At 40.6% G+C, this 13,674-nt stretch overlaps 1 protein-coding gene across 1 annotated transcript in view; it reads left to right on the top strand.

The window, feature by feature from the left end:
* Positions 1 to 11,641, top strand: part of LOC143276892 (putative aminopeptidase W07G4.4) — a 103,030-nt gene extending 91,389 nt beyond the window's left edge. Inside the window, exons 15-16 of the mRNA XM_076581550.1 lie at positions 5,541 to 5,672; positions 10,365 to 11,641. Coding sequence (XP_076437665.1) covers positions 5,541 to 5,672; positions 10,365 to 10,502 — 270 coding nt within the window. The 3' untranslated portion in view covers positions 10,503 to 11,641. The remainder of the gene's footprint in view (positions 1 to 5,540; positions 5,673 to 10,364) is intronic.
* The last annotated feature ends 2,033 nt before the right edge of the window (positions 11,642 to 13,674 follow it).

The raw sequence follows: 13,674 nt of genomic DNA, 5'->3' as shown, positions 1-13,674 counted from the left end.
GGGTTGCTCAGGTGGGCTTGATGCAGACGGCGTTTCTCATCCAGAAGCTGCTTGATTTCATCACAGTTTTCATCAAACCAGTCTTTGTGCTTTCTGGTCATGGGTCCCAGGGTCTCTGAAGCTGTACTATAGATCAGCTCACGCAGGGTCCTCCAGTCAGACTCCACATTCTGGTTGTCCAGAGAGGCGGATTCCAGACGATCTTCCAGCAGCTCCACAAAGGACTGTTTGATGGTGATGTTATTCAGCTTAGTGATGTTGAGCCGTTTTGGAGCCTTCTGGCCTTGGGGGCGTCTCTTGGGCTGGATTCGAATATTCAGCTTCGAGACTACAAGGCGATGGTCTGTCCAACACTCGGCGCCGCACATGGTCTTTGTTACATGTACATCTTGCCTATCCCTTTTCCTGACGATGATGTAATCGATGAGATGCCAATGCTTTGAGCGTGGGTGCATCCATGACGTCCTGTTACGGGTAGGGAGGCAGAAAACTGTGTTGGTTATCAGCAGTTTGTGCTCTGCACAAGTCTGAAGCAAAAGCAATCCATTTGGGTTGCAGTGGCCCACACCGTGCTTTCCAATCACTCCATCCCAGGAGATGTAGTCAGAGCCAACTCTAGCATTGAAGTCCCCAAGAATGATGAGCTTGTCTGCTTTAGGGATAGCAGTAATGACAGAGTGAAGGTCCTCGTAGAACTTCGCCTTCACTTCATCCAGGTTGGTCATGGTTGGGGCGTAGGCACTGACAATGGTGAGGTGCTTCTGGCCAGATGCCAGTGGGAGTTTCATGGTCATAAGCCTATCGTTGACTCCCTTTGGGATTCCAGCTAGCTTGCTGACAAGTGCTGTTTTTACTGCAAAACCAATGCCAGCCTCACGTCGCTCTTCACTTCCTCGTCCACTCCAGAAGAAGGTGTAACCAGATCCCCGTTCACAGAGCTCGCCTTCGCCTGCAAGCCGAGTCTCACTCAAGGCTGCGATGTCAATGTTGTATCTGGCGAGTTGGGATGCAACTAGTGCCGTTCTCCTTTGGGGTCTGTCCGCGTTATCTCTGTCCAGGAGAGTCCTTATGTTCCAAGCACCAATGGTGAGAGGAACGATCCTTGTTTTTTTCTTTTCTTTCTTTTTGTTTCGACCGCTGATGTAGGGTCCCCGCCAGCCGCGGTATGCTGGCCAGGGTGATATGGAGCAGGCAATTTTTAGGGCACCTTTTCTAGCCCCTTCCTCATGCCAGGGAGGTGAGCAGTGCATTCCTAAAGAGGGCTGCTCAGACGGCTGCCGAGCTCCATCGCTGCTCTTGTTGACGAAGAACGACCCTATGGCCTGAGCCGCCTGCATGCAGGTCTGCGGCTGCGACTGCCAGTGTACCCACACCTGTCGTTTCGTCGCTCGCCTGTCGCCACAGGACTTGGGGGTGATGAAATGATGAAGGATGAAAGGTCATTTTGGATGACTGATGACTTGCGCGATGAGTTTGTTTAAAGTGAAGAGGAGTTGCACAACGTCGACCTCACTCTCTCGTCCGGGTCCACCAATTTCCAGTGGCAAGACTAAGTCGAGCCGACTGGAGGATGAGCACGGATGCAGTGGATGACCAAGATATCCTTTCGGTGTCTCATCTTGCTCTCTGCACTCCACAGTGTGTTGCTGTAACCGCCTTCCTCTCCGTTGAACCGATAGGTTTCTTCCGCAGATTCTGCCGGATCCAGACTTCGCATGCATGGGTAGACACACCCCGGGGGCCAACTGCGTGTGGCATGCACACAGCACAGTGGAGCCAGATGGCCGTCGGTGGCTCTCCTGAGCCGACGCCCTTTTATGGATCTCCATAAGGGTGTCTAGCCACCCGGAAGGGAGCAGTGGGAGTGCCGGTTTAGTCGCCGGCAACCCGACCCTGAACAGGTTGTACTGGATTACAGGTTACCAGTAGCAGATCTAATGACCTGACCTGACAGAAACCACAAAGACATTGGTTTGTTCTTTTGTCCTATCCAGATTAGATTATGGAAATGCTCTTCTTGCCGGCTGCCCCAAACACTATGTTGACAAACTTCAGAAAGTTCAGAACTCTGCAGCACGACTCACATTCAAGGCTAGGAAACATCAACACATCACTCCCCTACTCGCTTCCCTTCACTGGCTCCCCATTCAAGCACGAATACAATACAAACTTTCAGTCCTTTGTCACAATTTCTTCACTGATTCGTGTCCTGTCTATCTTTCAGATCTACTTTCTGTCTATTCACCATCCAGACAACTCCATTCTTCAAATGACATGCACACACTGCCTGTTCCAAGAATTTGCACAAAAACTTATGGTGAACGTTCCTTTTCTTTTGTTGCACCAAAACAATGGAATTCACAGCCCTCACATGTTGTTTTTTCTTCCTTTTGGCCATACTTTCTCAGTATTGTTGACTGTGCAATGACATGTTTGTTGTTTTTTCTTCCTTTTGGCCATACTTTCTCGGTATTGTTGACTGTGCAATGACATGTTGTTTTTTCTTCCTTTTGGCCATACTTTCTCAGTATTGATGACTGTGCAATGACATGTTTTTTCTTCCTTTGGCCATACTTTCTCAGTATTGTTGACTGTGCAATGACATGTTTTTTCTTCCTTTGGCCATACTTTCTCGGTATTGTTGACTGTGCAATGACATGTTTGTTGTTTTTTCTTCCTTTGGCCATACTTTCTCAGTATTGTTGACTGTGCAATGACATGTTTTTTCTTCCTTTGGCCATACTTTCTCAGTATTGTTGACTGTGCAATGACATGTTTTTTCTTCCTTTGGCCATACTTTCTCAGTATTGTTGACTGTGCAATGACATGTTTTTTCTTCCTTTGGCCATACTTTCTCAGTATTGACATGTTTGTTGTTTTTTCTTGTTGTGTTGTCTGTCTGGTGTTTTTTGTTTTTTGTTGTTTTTTTTGCTTGTTGCTGTGTTTTTGGTAGGTGTTTTTTGTTTGTTAATATATCTATATATATATCTATATATATATATATATATATATATATATATATATATATATATATATATAATCTTCTTTATGTGTTATGAAATAGAAATTCCTTTGCAAATCAAAAATCAATTGCTGCTGTAGTATCCTGCTGTGATGTAATGTGTTAATGCTATATTTCTTCTACAGTGGTATGTATGAACTGTGCAGAACTCTAGTACTGATGATAATGGTGTTTCTTATTTGAGAAATATAACCTTCAGAGCAAGGGACAAAAAATGACAACAAAAAACAAAAAAGACTTCAGAAGTGTTTGGGGGCAGGATTATTACATCATAAGTGTTTGGGGGCAGTACTATGACTTCAGAAGTGTTTGGGGGCAGGATTATGACATCAGAAGTATTTGGGGGCAGGATTATTACATCAGAAGGGTTTGGGGGCAGTACTATGACTTCAGAAGTGTTTGGGGGCAGGATTATTACATCAGAAGTGTTTTGGGGCAGTACTATGACTTAAGAAGTGTTTTGGGGCAGGATTATTACATCAGAAGTGTTTTGGGGCAGGATTATGACTTCAGAAGTGTTTTGGGGCAGGATTATTACATCATAAGTGTTTTGGGGCAGGATTATTACATCATAAGTGTTTTGGGGCAGGATTATTACATCATAAGTGTTTTGGGGCAGTACTATGACTTCAGAAGTATTTTGGGGCATGATTATTTCATCAGAAGTGTTTTGGGGCAGTACTATGACTTCAGAAGTGTTTTGGGTCAGGATTATGACTTCAGAAGTGTTTTGAGGCAGGATGACTTTAAGTGTTTTGGGGCAGGAGTATGACTAAGTGTTTTGGGGCAGGATTATGACTTCCGAAGTGTTTAGGGGCAGGATTATGACTTCCGAAGTGTTTAGGGGCAGGACTGACTTCAGAAGTGTTTGGGGCAGGATTATGACTTCAGAAGTGTTTGGGGCAGGATTATGACTTCAGAAGTGTTTTGGGGCAGGACTGACTTCAGAAGTGTTTGGGGTAGGACTGACTTCAGAAGTGTTTTGGTGCAGGATTATGACTTCAGAAGTGTTTTTGGGCAGGATTATTACATCATTAGTGTTTTGGGGCAGGATTGACTTCAGAAGTGTTTTGGGGCAGGATTATGACTTCAGAAGTGTTTGGGGCAGAATTATTACATCAGAAGTGTTTTGGGTCAGGATTATTACATCATAAGTGTTTTTGGGCAGGACTGACTTCAGAAGTGTTTTTGGACAGGACTGATTTCAGAAGTGTCTGGGGCAGGATTATGACTTCAGAAGTGTTTTGGGCTCGACTCAGAGGTAGAAAAATACGAAGAAATCGAGGGGGCCGAGTCGAAACGAGTACACAGAATGTAAGCACAATACACATGCAAGCCGCATACAACAAAATAAGGCCAAATGAAAACGCTTAATAGCCAAAAAAAGCGTTAGACGAGACAGAGCGAAAACCTGACAAGATGGCGTGGAGAGCCTTGGCCAAAGGAATGATTCAGCGCTTATAGCTGTTAGAGGCGTTTGATTGGCTAAGAGCGGGCCAGACTAAGAGGGGCGTCTTTTCACTGTTAGCCGCGCGAAATTTGGCCAAACAGAGCAAACCATAGGCCTAGTTTGCATCAGTTTGACATGGTAAGTATATGTAAACACCAAACATGGAGTATAATACAAACTCCTCCTTTTGGGGCAGGAATATCACTTCAGAAGTGTTTGGGGCAGGATTATGACTTCAGAAGTGTTTTGGGGCAGGACTGACTTCAGAAGTGTTTGGGGCAGGATTATGACTTCAGAAGTGTTTTGGGGCAGGGCTGACTTCAGAAGTGTTTTGGGGTAGGATTATTATTTCAGAAGTGTTTTGGGGCAGGACTGACTTCAGAAGTGTTTGGGGCAGGATTATGACTTCAGAAATGTTTTGGGGCAGGATTATGACTTCAGAAGTGTTTGGGGCAGGATTATGACCAGAAGTGTTTTTGGACATGACTGACTTCAGAAGTGTTTTGGGGCAGGATTGACTTCAGAAGTGTTTTGGGGTAGGATTATGACTTCAGAAGTGTTTTGGGGTAGGACTGACTTCAGAAGTGTTTTTGGCAGGATTATGACTTCAGAAGTGTTTTGGGGCAGGATTATGACTTCAGAAGTGTTTAGGGGCAGGATTATGACTTCAGAAGTGTTTTGGGGTAGGATTATGACTTCAGAAGTGTTTAGGGGCAGGACTGACTTCAGAAGTGTTTTGGGGTAGGATTATGACTTCAGAAGTGTTTTGGGGTAGGATTATGACTTCAGAAGTGTTTAGGGGCAGGACTGACTTCAGAAGTGTTTTGGGGCAGGATTATGACTTCAGAAGTGTTTTGGGGTAGGACTGACTTCAGAAGTGTTTGGGGGTAGGATTATGACTTCAGAAGTGTTTTGGGGCAGGATTATGACTTCAGAAGTGTTTTGGGGCAGGATTATGACTTCAGAAGTGTTTTGGGGTAGGACTGACTTCAGAAGTGTTTGGGGTAGGATTATGACATGAGACATGTTTTGTGTCAGGACTGCAAGTTGAGAAGTGTTTTTTGGCAGGACTACGAGTTCCACAAGGGGAAGTCAGAGTACGAAGACATCCTGCAGTGTAACAACCAGCCGTCCACTGCCACCCCCCGCGGACACCAGTCCCCCTCTGCCTTCCTCATCATGACTTCTGGGATGGACCAGGTCACACACACACACTCACACACACACATGCACACGCACGCACGCACGCACGCATGCACGCACACACACACACACACACACACAAGCACATACACACACACCCACACACACACACACACACACACACACACATGCATGTAGGCATGCATGCATGCTTTTTGACTCACTTGTGTAAACAAAGTGAGTCTATGTAATAAGCCCGTGTTCGGTTGTGTGTGTGTCCGCGTGTCTGTGTATCCATGGTAAACTTCAACGTTGTTATATTCTCTGGAAATACTTTTGTCAGCACACACCAAATTTGGCATAAAAATAGGAAAAATTCATTTCTTTCCACACATTGTAATCATAATGACATTTCACTTCTGGGAAGGGCACAAAATAAAATTAAATATTTTCACCAACAAATTACTGTTATTTTTATTTCTTTTATTCAAAAAACTAGCAGTTTGATGCGAAATACTGACATGCTGATTAACAACAGTTGTTTTGATCTCTTTTTGCTGAAATAGGAACTTCTTTGGCATAGTATGGGAGTTACATTGATACACATGTATCTCAAATTCACATTAAGATTGGAGGTCAGTCTTATTGATTGCCTTCTGGGGAAATAATTCCCATAAAACATATCTCACTGATCTCAAGCATTACATTTTAAGATACGACTATGGGCACAGAAAGGCTTTTCTGTTTTAGACTCGGTGTGAAGGTTTTACATCATCTACATTTGCCCAAGCAGTCTTTTTTGGTAAATATGAGTTGTACACAATTGAGTAGAGTGGTGATTCGCCCAAGCAGTCTTTTTTGGTAAATATGAGTTGTACACAATTGAGTAGAGTGGTGATTCGCCCAAGCAGTCTTTTTTTGTAAATATGAGTTGTACACAATTGAGTAGAGTGGTGATTCGCCCAAGCAGTCTTTTTTTGGTAAATATGAGTTGTACACAATTGAGTAGAGTGGTGATTCGCCTAAGCAGTCTTTTTTTGGTAAATATGAGTTGTACACAATTGAGTAGAGTGGTGCTTGTGCCAGTGACTGCTCATGGAACCTTACTGTATGGCTCGTTTGCAGATAAAAGAAATAAAATAGAAATCATGGACATAACACACATAATGATGCTAAGTACTATTGAAGTGTTTACTGCATACGGATATTCTAAAGAGGGAACTAAATTATCTATGAGCACAACACACATTAATGTAAATAGATTTTGGATGTATGGAGGTGGCCATTTTGGATTTCTTCTTAGCTTCGATATTGTTCAGTTCCCTAATTTGTGACAGCATATTAGTGACAAGAGGCGAAGAAGGCTGCTAATTTTATTTGGAAATAAATCTCTACACAGGCCAAAAAACTTGACTGCATGAATGTCTATGAACGCACACGGATGTCTATGAGTTTGCTGTGGAAGTGATTTTTTTTGTTTGTTTGTTTGTAGTTGTTTTTTCACTGGGTTTGAATTTGAGATTCCACAATATTTTACTTTGGGGAGAGGGAAAAGATTGAGATTGGTGTTCACACACACACACACACACACACACACACACACACACACACACACACACACACACACACACACCACACACACCCCCCTGACATTTGCATTGTATGGACTGCATTTCTCTCTCTCTCTCTCTCTCTCTCTCTCTCTCTCTCTCTCTCTCTCTCTATCTGTGTATTCTGTCCGTCTGTCTGTCTGTCTGTCTGTCTCTATATATAGATATGTGTGTGTGTTTGTTGTGGATATGTATGTATATGTACATATGTATATACACAAACATATTATGTATATAAATTATATATATAAATGTATATACATTATATGTGTGTGTATTTACAAAACAAGGTACAAACATAATTGAAAATGATACACAAACACAGATACAGTAGATACATACAAGTGCATATTAATATAAAAACTTGTGCATACTCACACATGCAAGCACTGCACACACACACACACACTCTCTCTCTCTCTCTCTATGTCTCTCTCTCTCTATGTCTCTCTCTCACACACACACACACACACGTTTGAACAGAAGCCACATATTACATGTGGATGGTGCTGATGACTAGATCTTCAGGTAGTATCAGTATCAGTATCAGTAGCTCAAGGAGGCGTCACTGCGTTCGGTCAAATCCATATACGCTACACCACATCTGCCAAGCAGACGCCTGACCATCAGCATAACCCAACGCACTTAGTCAGGCCTTGAGAAGAAAAAAAAGATGGTTGTTGATTGCACAATACACACACACACACACACACACACATACATACATACATACATATACATATATATATATATATATGCAACATTTTAACACAGATAGACACACACACACACACAAATATATATATATATATATATATATATATATATATATGTCTGTCTGTGTTAAAATGTTGCATAATGTATTATATTACACACACACACACACAGAATGATATATGTAATTATCAGTGTGAGTCTGTTGAATTAAGTGCTTATCACAAGTGAGTCTTGAAGGCTTTGCCTCTCTTGTTTGTAATTACAGTGCACAGTAATGGAAGTTTACATTAAAGATTGAGCTTTGTTGTCATTCACAGGGTTCACACATGTTTTAAACATTGTTTTATTTTTTAAACTCCTGTACAAAATAGACTGGATAATACCACTGATGATAATCTTCCAGCATGCAGTGATCTGGATAATACCACTGTTGATGATAGTCTTCCAGCATGCAGTGATCTGGATAATACCACTGTTGATAATCTTCCAGCATGCAGTGATCTGGATAATACCACTGTTGATAATCTCTTCCAACATGCAGTGATCGGATAATACCACTGTTGATAATCTCTTCCAACATGCAGTGATCTGGATAATACCACTGTTGATAATCTTCCAGCATGTTGTGATCTGGATAATACTACTGTTGATAATCTCTTCCAACATGCAGTGATCTGGATAATACCACTGTTCATAATCTTCCAGCATGTTGTGATCTGGATAATACTACTGTTGATAATCTTCCAGCTTGCAGTGTTCTGGATAATACCACTGTTGATAATCTTCCAGCATGCAGTGATCTGGATAATACCACTGTTGATAATCTTCCAGCATGGAGTGGACTGGATAATACTAATACCACTGTTGATAATGTGTTCCAGCATTGAGTGGACTGGATAATAGTAACACCACTGTTGATAATGTGTTCCAGCATGGAGTGGACTGGATAATAGTAACACCACTTTGATAATGTGTTCCAGCATGGAGTGGACTGGATAATAGTAATACCACTGTTGATAATGTGTTCCAGCATGCAATGGACTGGATAATAGTAATACCACTGTTGATAATGTGTTCCAGCATGGAGTGGACTGGATAATAGTAACACCACTGTTGATAATGTGTTCCAGCATTGAGTGGACTGGATAATAGTAACACCACTTTGATAATGTGTTCCAGCATTGAGTGGACTGGATAATAGTAATACCACTTTGATAATGTGTTCCAGCATGCAATGGACTGGATAATAGTAATACCACTGTTGATAATGTGTTCCAGCATGGAGTGGACTGGATAATAGTAACACCACTTTGATAATGTGTTCCAGCATGGAGTGGACTGGATAATAGTAACACCACTTTGATAATGTGTTCCAGCATGCAGTGATCTGGATAATAGTAATACCACTGTTGATAATGTGTTCCAGCATGCAATGGACTGGATAATAGTAACACCACTGTTGATAATGTGTTCCAGCATGCAGTGATCTGGATAATAGTAATACCACTGTTGATAATGTGTTCCAGCATGCAGTGATCTGGATAATAGTAACACCACTGTTGATAATGTGTTCCAGCATGGAGTGGACTGGATAATAGTAACACCACTGTTGATAATGTGTTCCAGCATGGAGTGGACTGGATAATAGTAACACCACTGTTGATAATGTGTTCCATCATGGAGTGGACTGGATAATAGTAACACCACTTTGATAATGTGTTCCAGCATGGAATGGACTGGATAATAGTAATACCACTGTTGATAATGTGTTCCAGCATGGAGTGGACTGGATAATAGTAACACCACTGTTGATAATGTGTTCCAGCATTGAGTGGACTGGATAATAGTAACACCACTGTTGATAATGTGTTCCAGCATGCAGTGATCTGGATAATAGTAATACCACTGTTGATAATGTGTTCCAGCATGGAGTGGACTGGATAATAGTAACACCACTTTGATAATGTGTTCCAGCATGGAGTGGACTGGATAATAGTAACACCACTTTGATAATGTGTTCCAGCATTGAGTGGACTGGATAATAGTAACACCACTGTTGATAATGTGTTCCAGCATTGAGTGGACTGGATAATAGTAACACCACTGTTGATAATGTGTTCCAGCATGGAGTGGACTGGATAATAGTAACACCACTTTGATAATGTGTTCCAGCATTGAGTGGACTGGATAATAGTAATACCACTGTTGATAATGTGTTCCAGCATGGAGTGGACTGGATAATAGTAATACCACTGTTGATAATGTGTTCCAGCATGGAGTGGACTGGATAATAGTAATACCACTGTTGATAATGTGTTCCAGCATGGAGTGGACTGGATAATAGTAATACCACTGTTGATAATGTGTTCCAGCATGGAGTGGACTGGATAATAGTAATACCACTGTTGATAATGTGTTCCAGCATGGAGTGGACTCGAACCAGCCATACCCTTACTCCCACCTTGACATAGCAGGGTCCAGTGGTCCTTTTCCAGGAATCCCCACTGCTGCCCCAGTGGTTGCCATGGCAGCATGCTATGTCCTGCCCAGACTGAAGTGAAGAGGAGTTCAGGAATTACTGACAGTGCTGCAGACTTACATGGAAGGCATTGTCTGTATTGCTGCAGACTTACATGGAAGGCATTGTCTGTATTGCTGCAGACTTTCATGTAAGGCATTGTCTACATTGCTTCAATCTTACATGTAAGGCATTGTCTACATTTTTTCAGATTTACATTAAAGGCATTGTCTATATTGCTTTAGACTTACACGTATAGCATTGCCTACATTCTTTTGGGGTTACACATAATGCATTGTCAACATCACTTGAGGATTACTGACATTGCTTTTGGGTTACACATTAAGAATTTCTGACATTGACATGAGTTACAGACATTGAATGAGGATTACAAGTCGTGAATTATCTGCATGGTCTTTAGGGTTACAAGTTACGAATTATCAACATTGCTTTAAGGTTACAGGTCATGAATTATCAACACTGCATTAGGGTTACAAGTCATGCTTTGTCTACATTGCATGAAGGTTACAAGTCATGCTTTGTCTACATTGCATGAGGGTTACAAGTCATGCTTTGTCAACATTTCTTGAGGGTTACAAGTCATGCTTTGTCTACATTGCATGAGGGTTACAAGTCATGCTTTGTCTACACTGCATGAGGGTTACAAGTCGTGAATTGCTGAGATTGTGATAAGGTTACAAGTCATTAATTATCAGCATTTTCATTAGAGTTACAAGTCATAAGTTATCAGCATTGAATTTGGTTTACAGTCATTAATTGTCTACATTGCATTTGGTTTACAAGTCTTGAATTATCAACATTGCATTAGGAATAGAGGGTGTAAATTATCTACATTGCTGCACTGGGTAACAAGGAAATGAATTGTCTACATTGCTGCACTGGGTAACAAGGAAATGAATTATCTACATTGCTGCACTGGGTAACAAGGAAATGAATTATCTACATTGCTGCACTGGGTAACAAGGAAATGAATTATCTACATTGCTGCACTGGGTAACAAGGAAATGAATTATCTACATTGCTGCACTGGGTAACAAGGAAATGAATTGTCTACATTGCTGCACTGGGTAACAAGGAAATGAATTATCTACATTGCTGCACTGGGTAACAAGGAAATGAATTATCTACATTGCTGCACTGGGTAACAAGGAAATGAAATATCTGCATTGCATTAGGAATACAGGGTGTGAATTATCTACATTGGTGTATTGGGTAACAAGGAAAAGAATTATCTACATTGCTGCACTGGGTAACAAGGAAATGAATATCTACATTGCTGCACTGGGTAACAAGGAAATGAATTATCTACATTGCTGCACTGGGTAACAAGGAAATGAATATCTACATTGCTGCACTGGGTAACAAGGAAATGAATATCTACATTGCTGCACTGGGTAACAAGGAAATGAATTATCTGCATTGCATTAGGAATACAGGGTGTGAATTATCTACATAATGTTCTGCCTACTCTTGTCACATGCTTTGTCACCATGTCTGGTTTGCATTTTTGTTCCTTTCATTTCATGTTTTTTTCCAGGGGGTCTTTTCTAACTTACCAGAATGATTCAGTAATCCCTGCACTTAGGTTGGACACATGGAATCATCTATTACCTGTTCAGCTTTGTAGTGTCTGACCCAAAGAATCATTTGTTATCTATTCAGCATTGAACAGATGTTTTATACATGAAATCATTCATTACCTTATCAGAATTAAACAGATGTTTTATACATGAAATTATTCATTACCTAATCAGAATTGAACAGATGTTTTATACAGGAGATCATTCATTACCTGATCATAATTGATGTTTTATACATGAAATCATTCATTACTTGATCAGAATCGAACAGACATTTTATGCATGAAATCATTCATTGCTTAATCAGAATTGAAAAGGTGTTTTAATCAAGGAATCATTTATTATCCATTTAACACTGTACAAGTGTTTTATTCATGGAATCATTTATTACCCACTCAGCTTTGTGCTCATGTTTGATTACATGAAATCATTTATCATCCACTCAGCATTATGCTCATGTTTGATTACATGAAATCATTTATCATCCACTCAGCATTGTGCTCATGTTTGATTACATGAAATCATTTATCATCCACTCAGCATTGTGCTCATGTTTGATTACATGAAATCATTTATCATTCACTCATCATTGTGCTCATGTTTGATAACATGAAATCATTTATCATCCACTCAGCATTGTGCTCATGTTTGATTACATGGAGTCATTTATTATCCACTCAGCATTGTGCTCATGTTTGATTACATGGAGTCATTTATCATCCACTCAGTATTGTGCTCATGTTTGATTACATGAAATCATTTATCATCCACTCAGCATTGTGCTCATGTTTGATTACATGGAGTCATTTATCATCCACTCAGCATTGTGCTCATGTTTGATTACATGGAGTCATTTATCATCCACTCAGCATTGTGCTCATGTTTGATTACATGAATCATTTATTATCCACTCAGCATTGTGCTCATGTTTGATTACATGGAGTCATTTATCATCCACTCAGCATTGTGCTCATGTTTGATTACATGAAATCATTTATCATCCACTCAGCATTGTGCTCATGTTTGATAACATGGAGTCATTTATCATTCACTCATCATTGTGCTCATGTTTGATAACATGGAGTCATTTATCATTCACTCATCATTGTGCTCATGTTTGATAACATGAAATCATTTTTCATCCACTCAGTGTTGTGCTCATGTTTGATTACATGGAGTCATTTATCATCCACTCAGCATTGTGCTCATGTTTGATTACATGGAGTCATTTATTATCCACTCAGCATTGTGCTCATGTTTGATTACATGGAGTCATTTATCATCCACTCATCATTGTGCTCATGTTTGATTACATGGAGTCATTTATCATCCACTCAGCATTGTGCTCATGTTTGATTACATGGAGTCATTTATCATCCACTCAGCATTGTGCTCATGTTTGATTACATGGAGTCATTTATCATCCACTCAGTATTGTGCTCATGTTTGATTACATGAAATCATTTATCATCCACTCAGCATTGTGCTCATGTTTGATTACATGGAGTCATTTATCATCCACTCAGCATTGTGCTCATGTTTGATTACATGGAGTCATTTATCATCCACTCAGCATTGTGCTCATGTTTGATTACATGAATCATTTATTATCC

This window comes from Babylonia areolata, chromosome 2, assembly GCF_041734735.1.
Source record: "Babylonia areolata isolate BAREFJ2019XMU chromosome 2, ASM4173473v1, whole genome shotgun sequence".
Lineage (NCBI taxonomy): Eukaryota > Metazoa > Mollusca > Gastropoda > Neogastropoda > Buccinidae > Babylonia > Babylonia areolata.
This window is presented reverse-complemented; position numbering and strand designations above follow the sequence as displayed.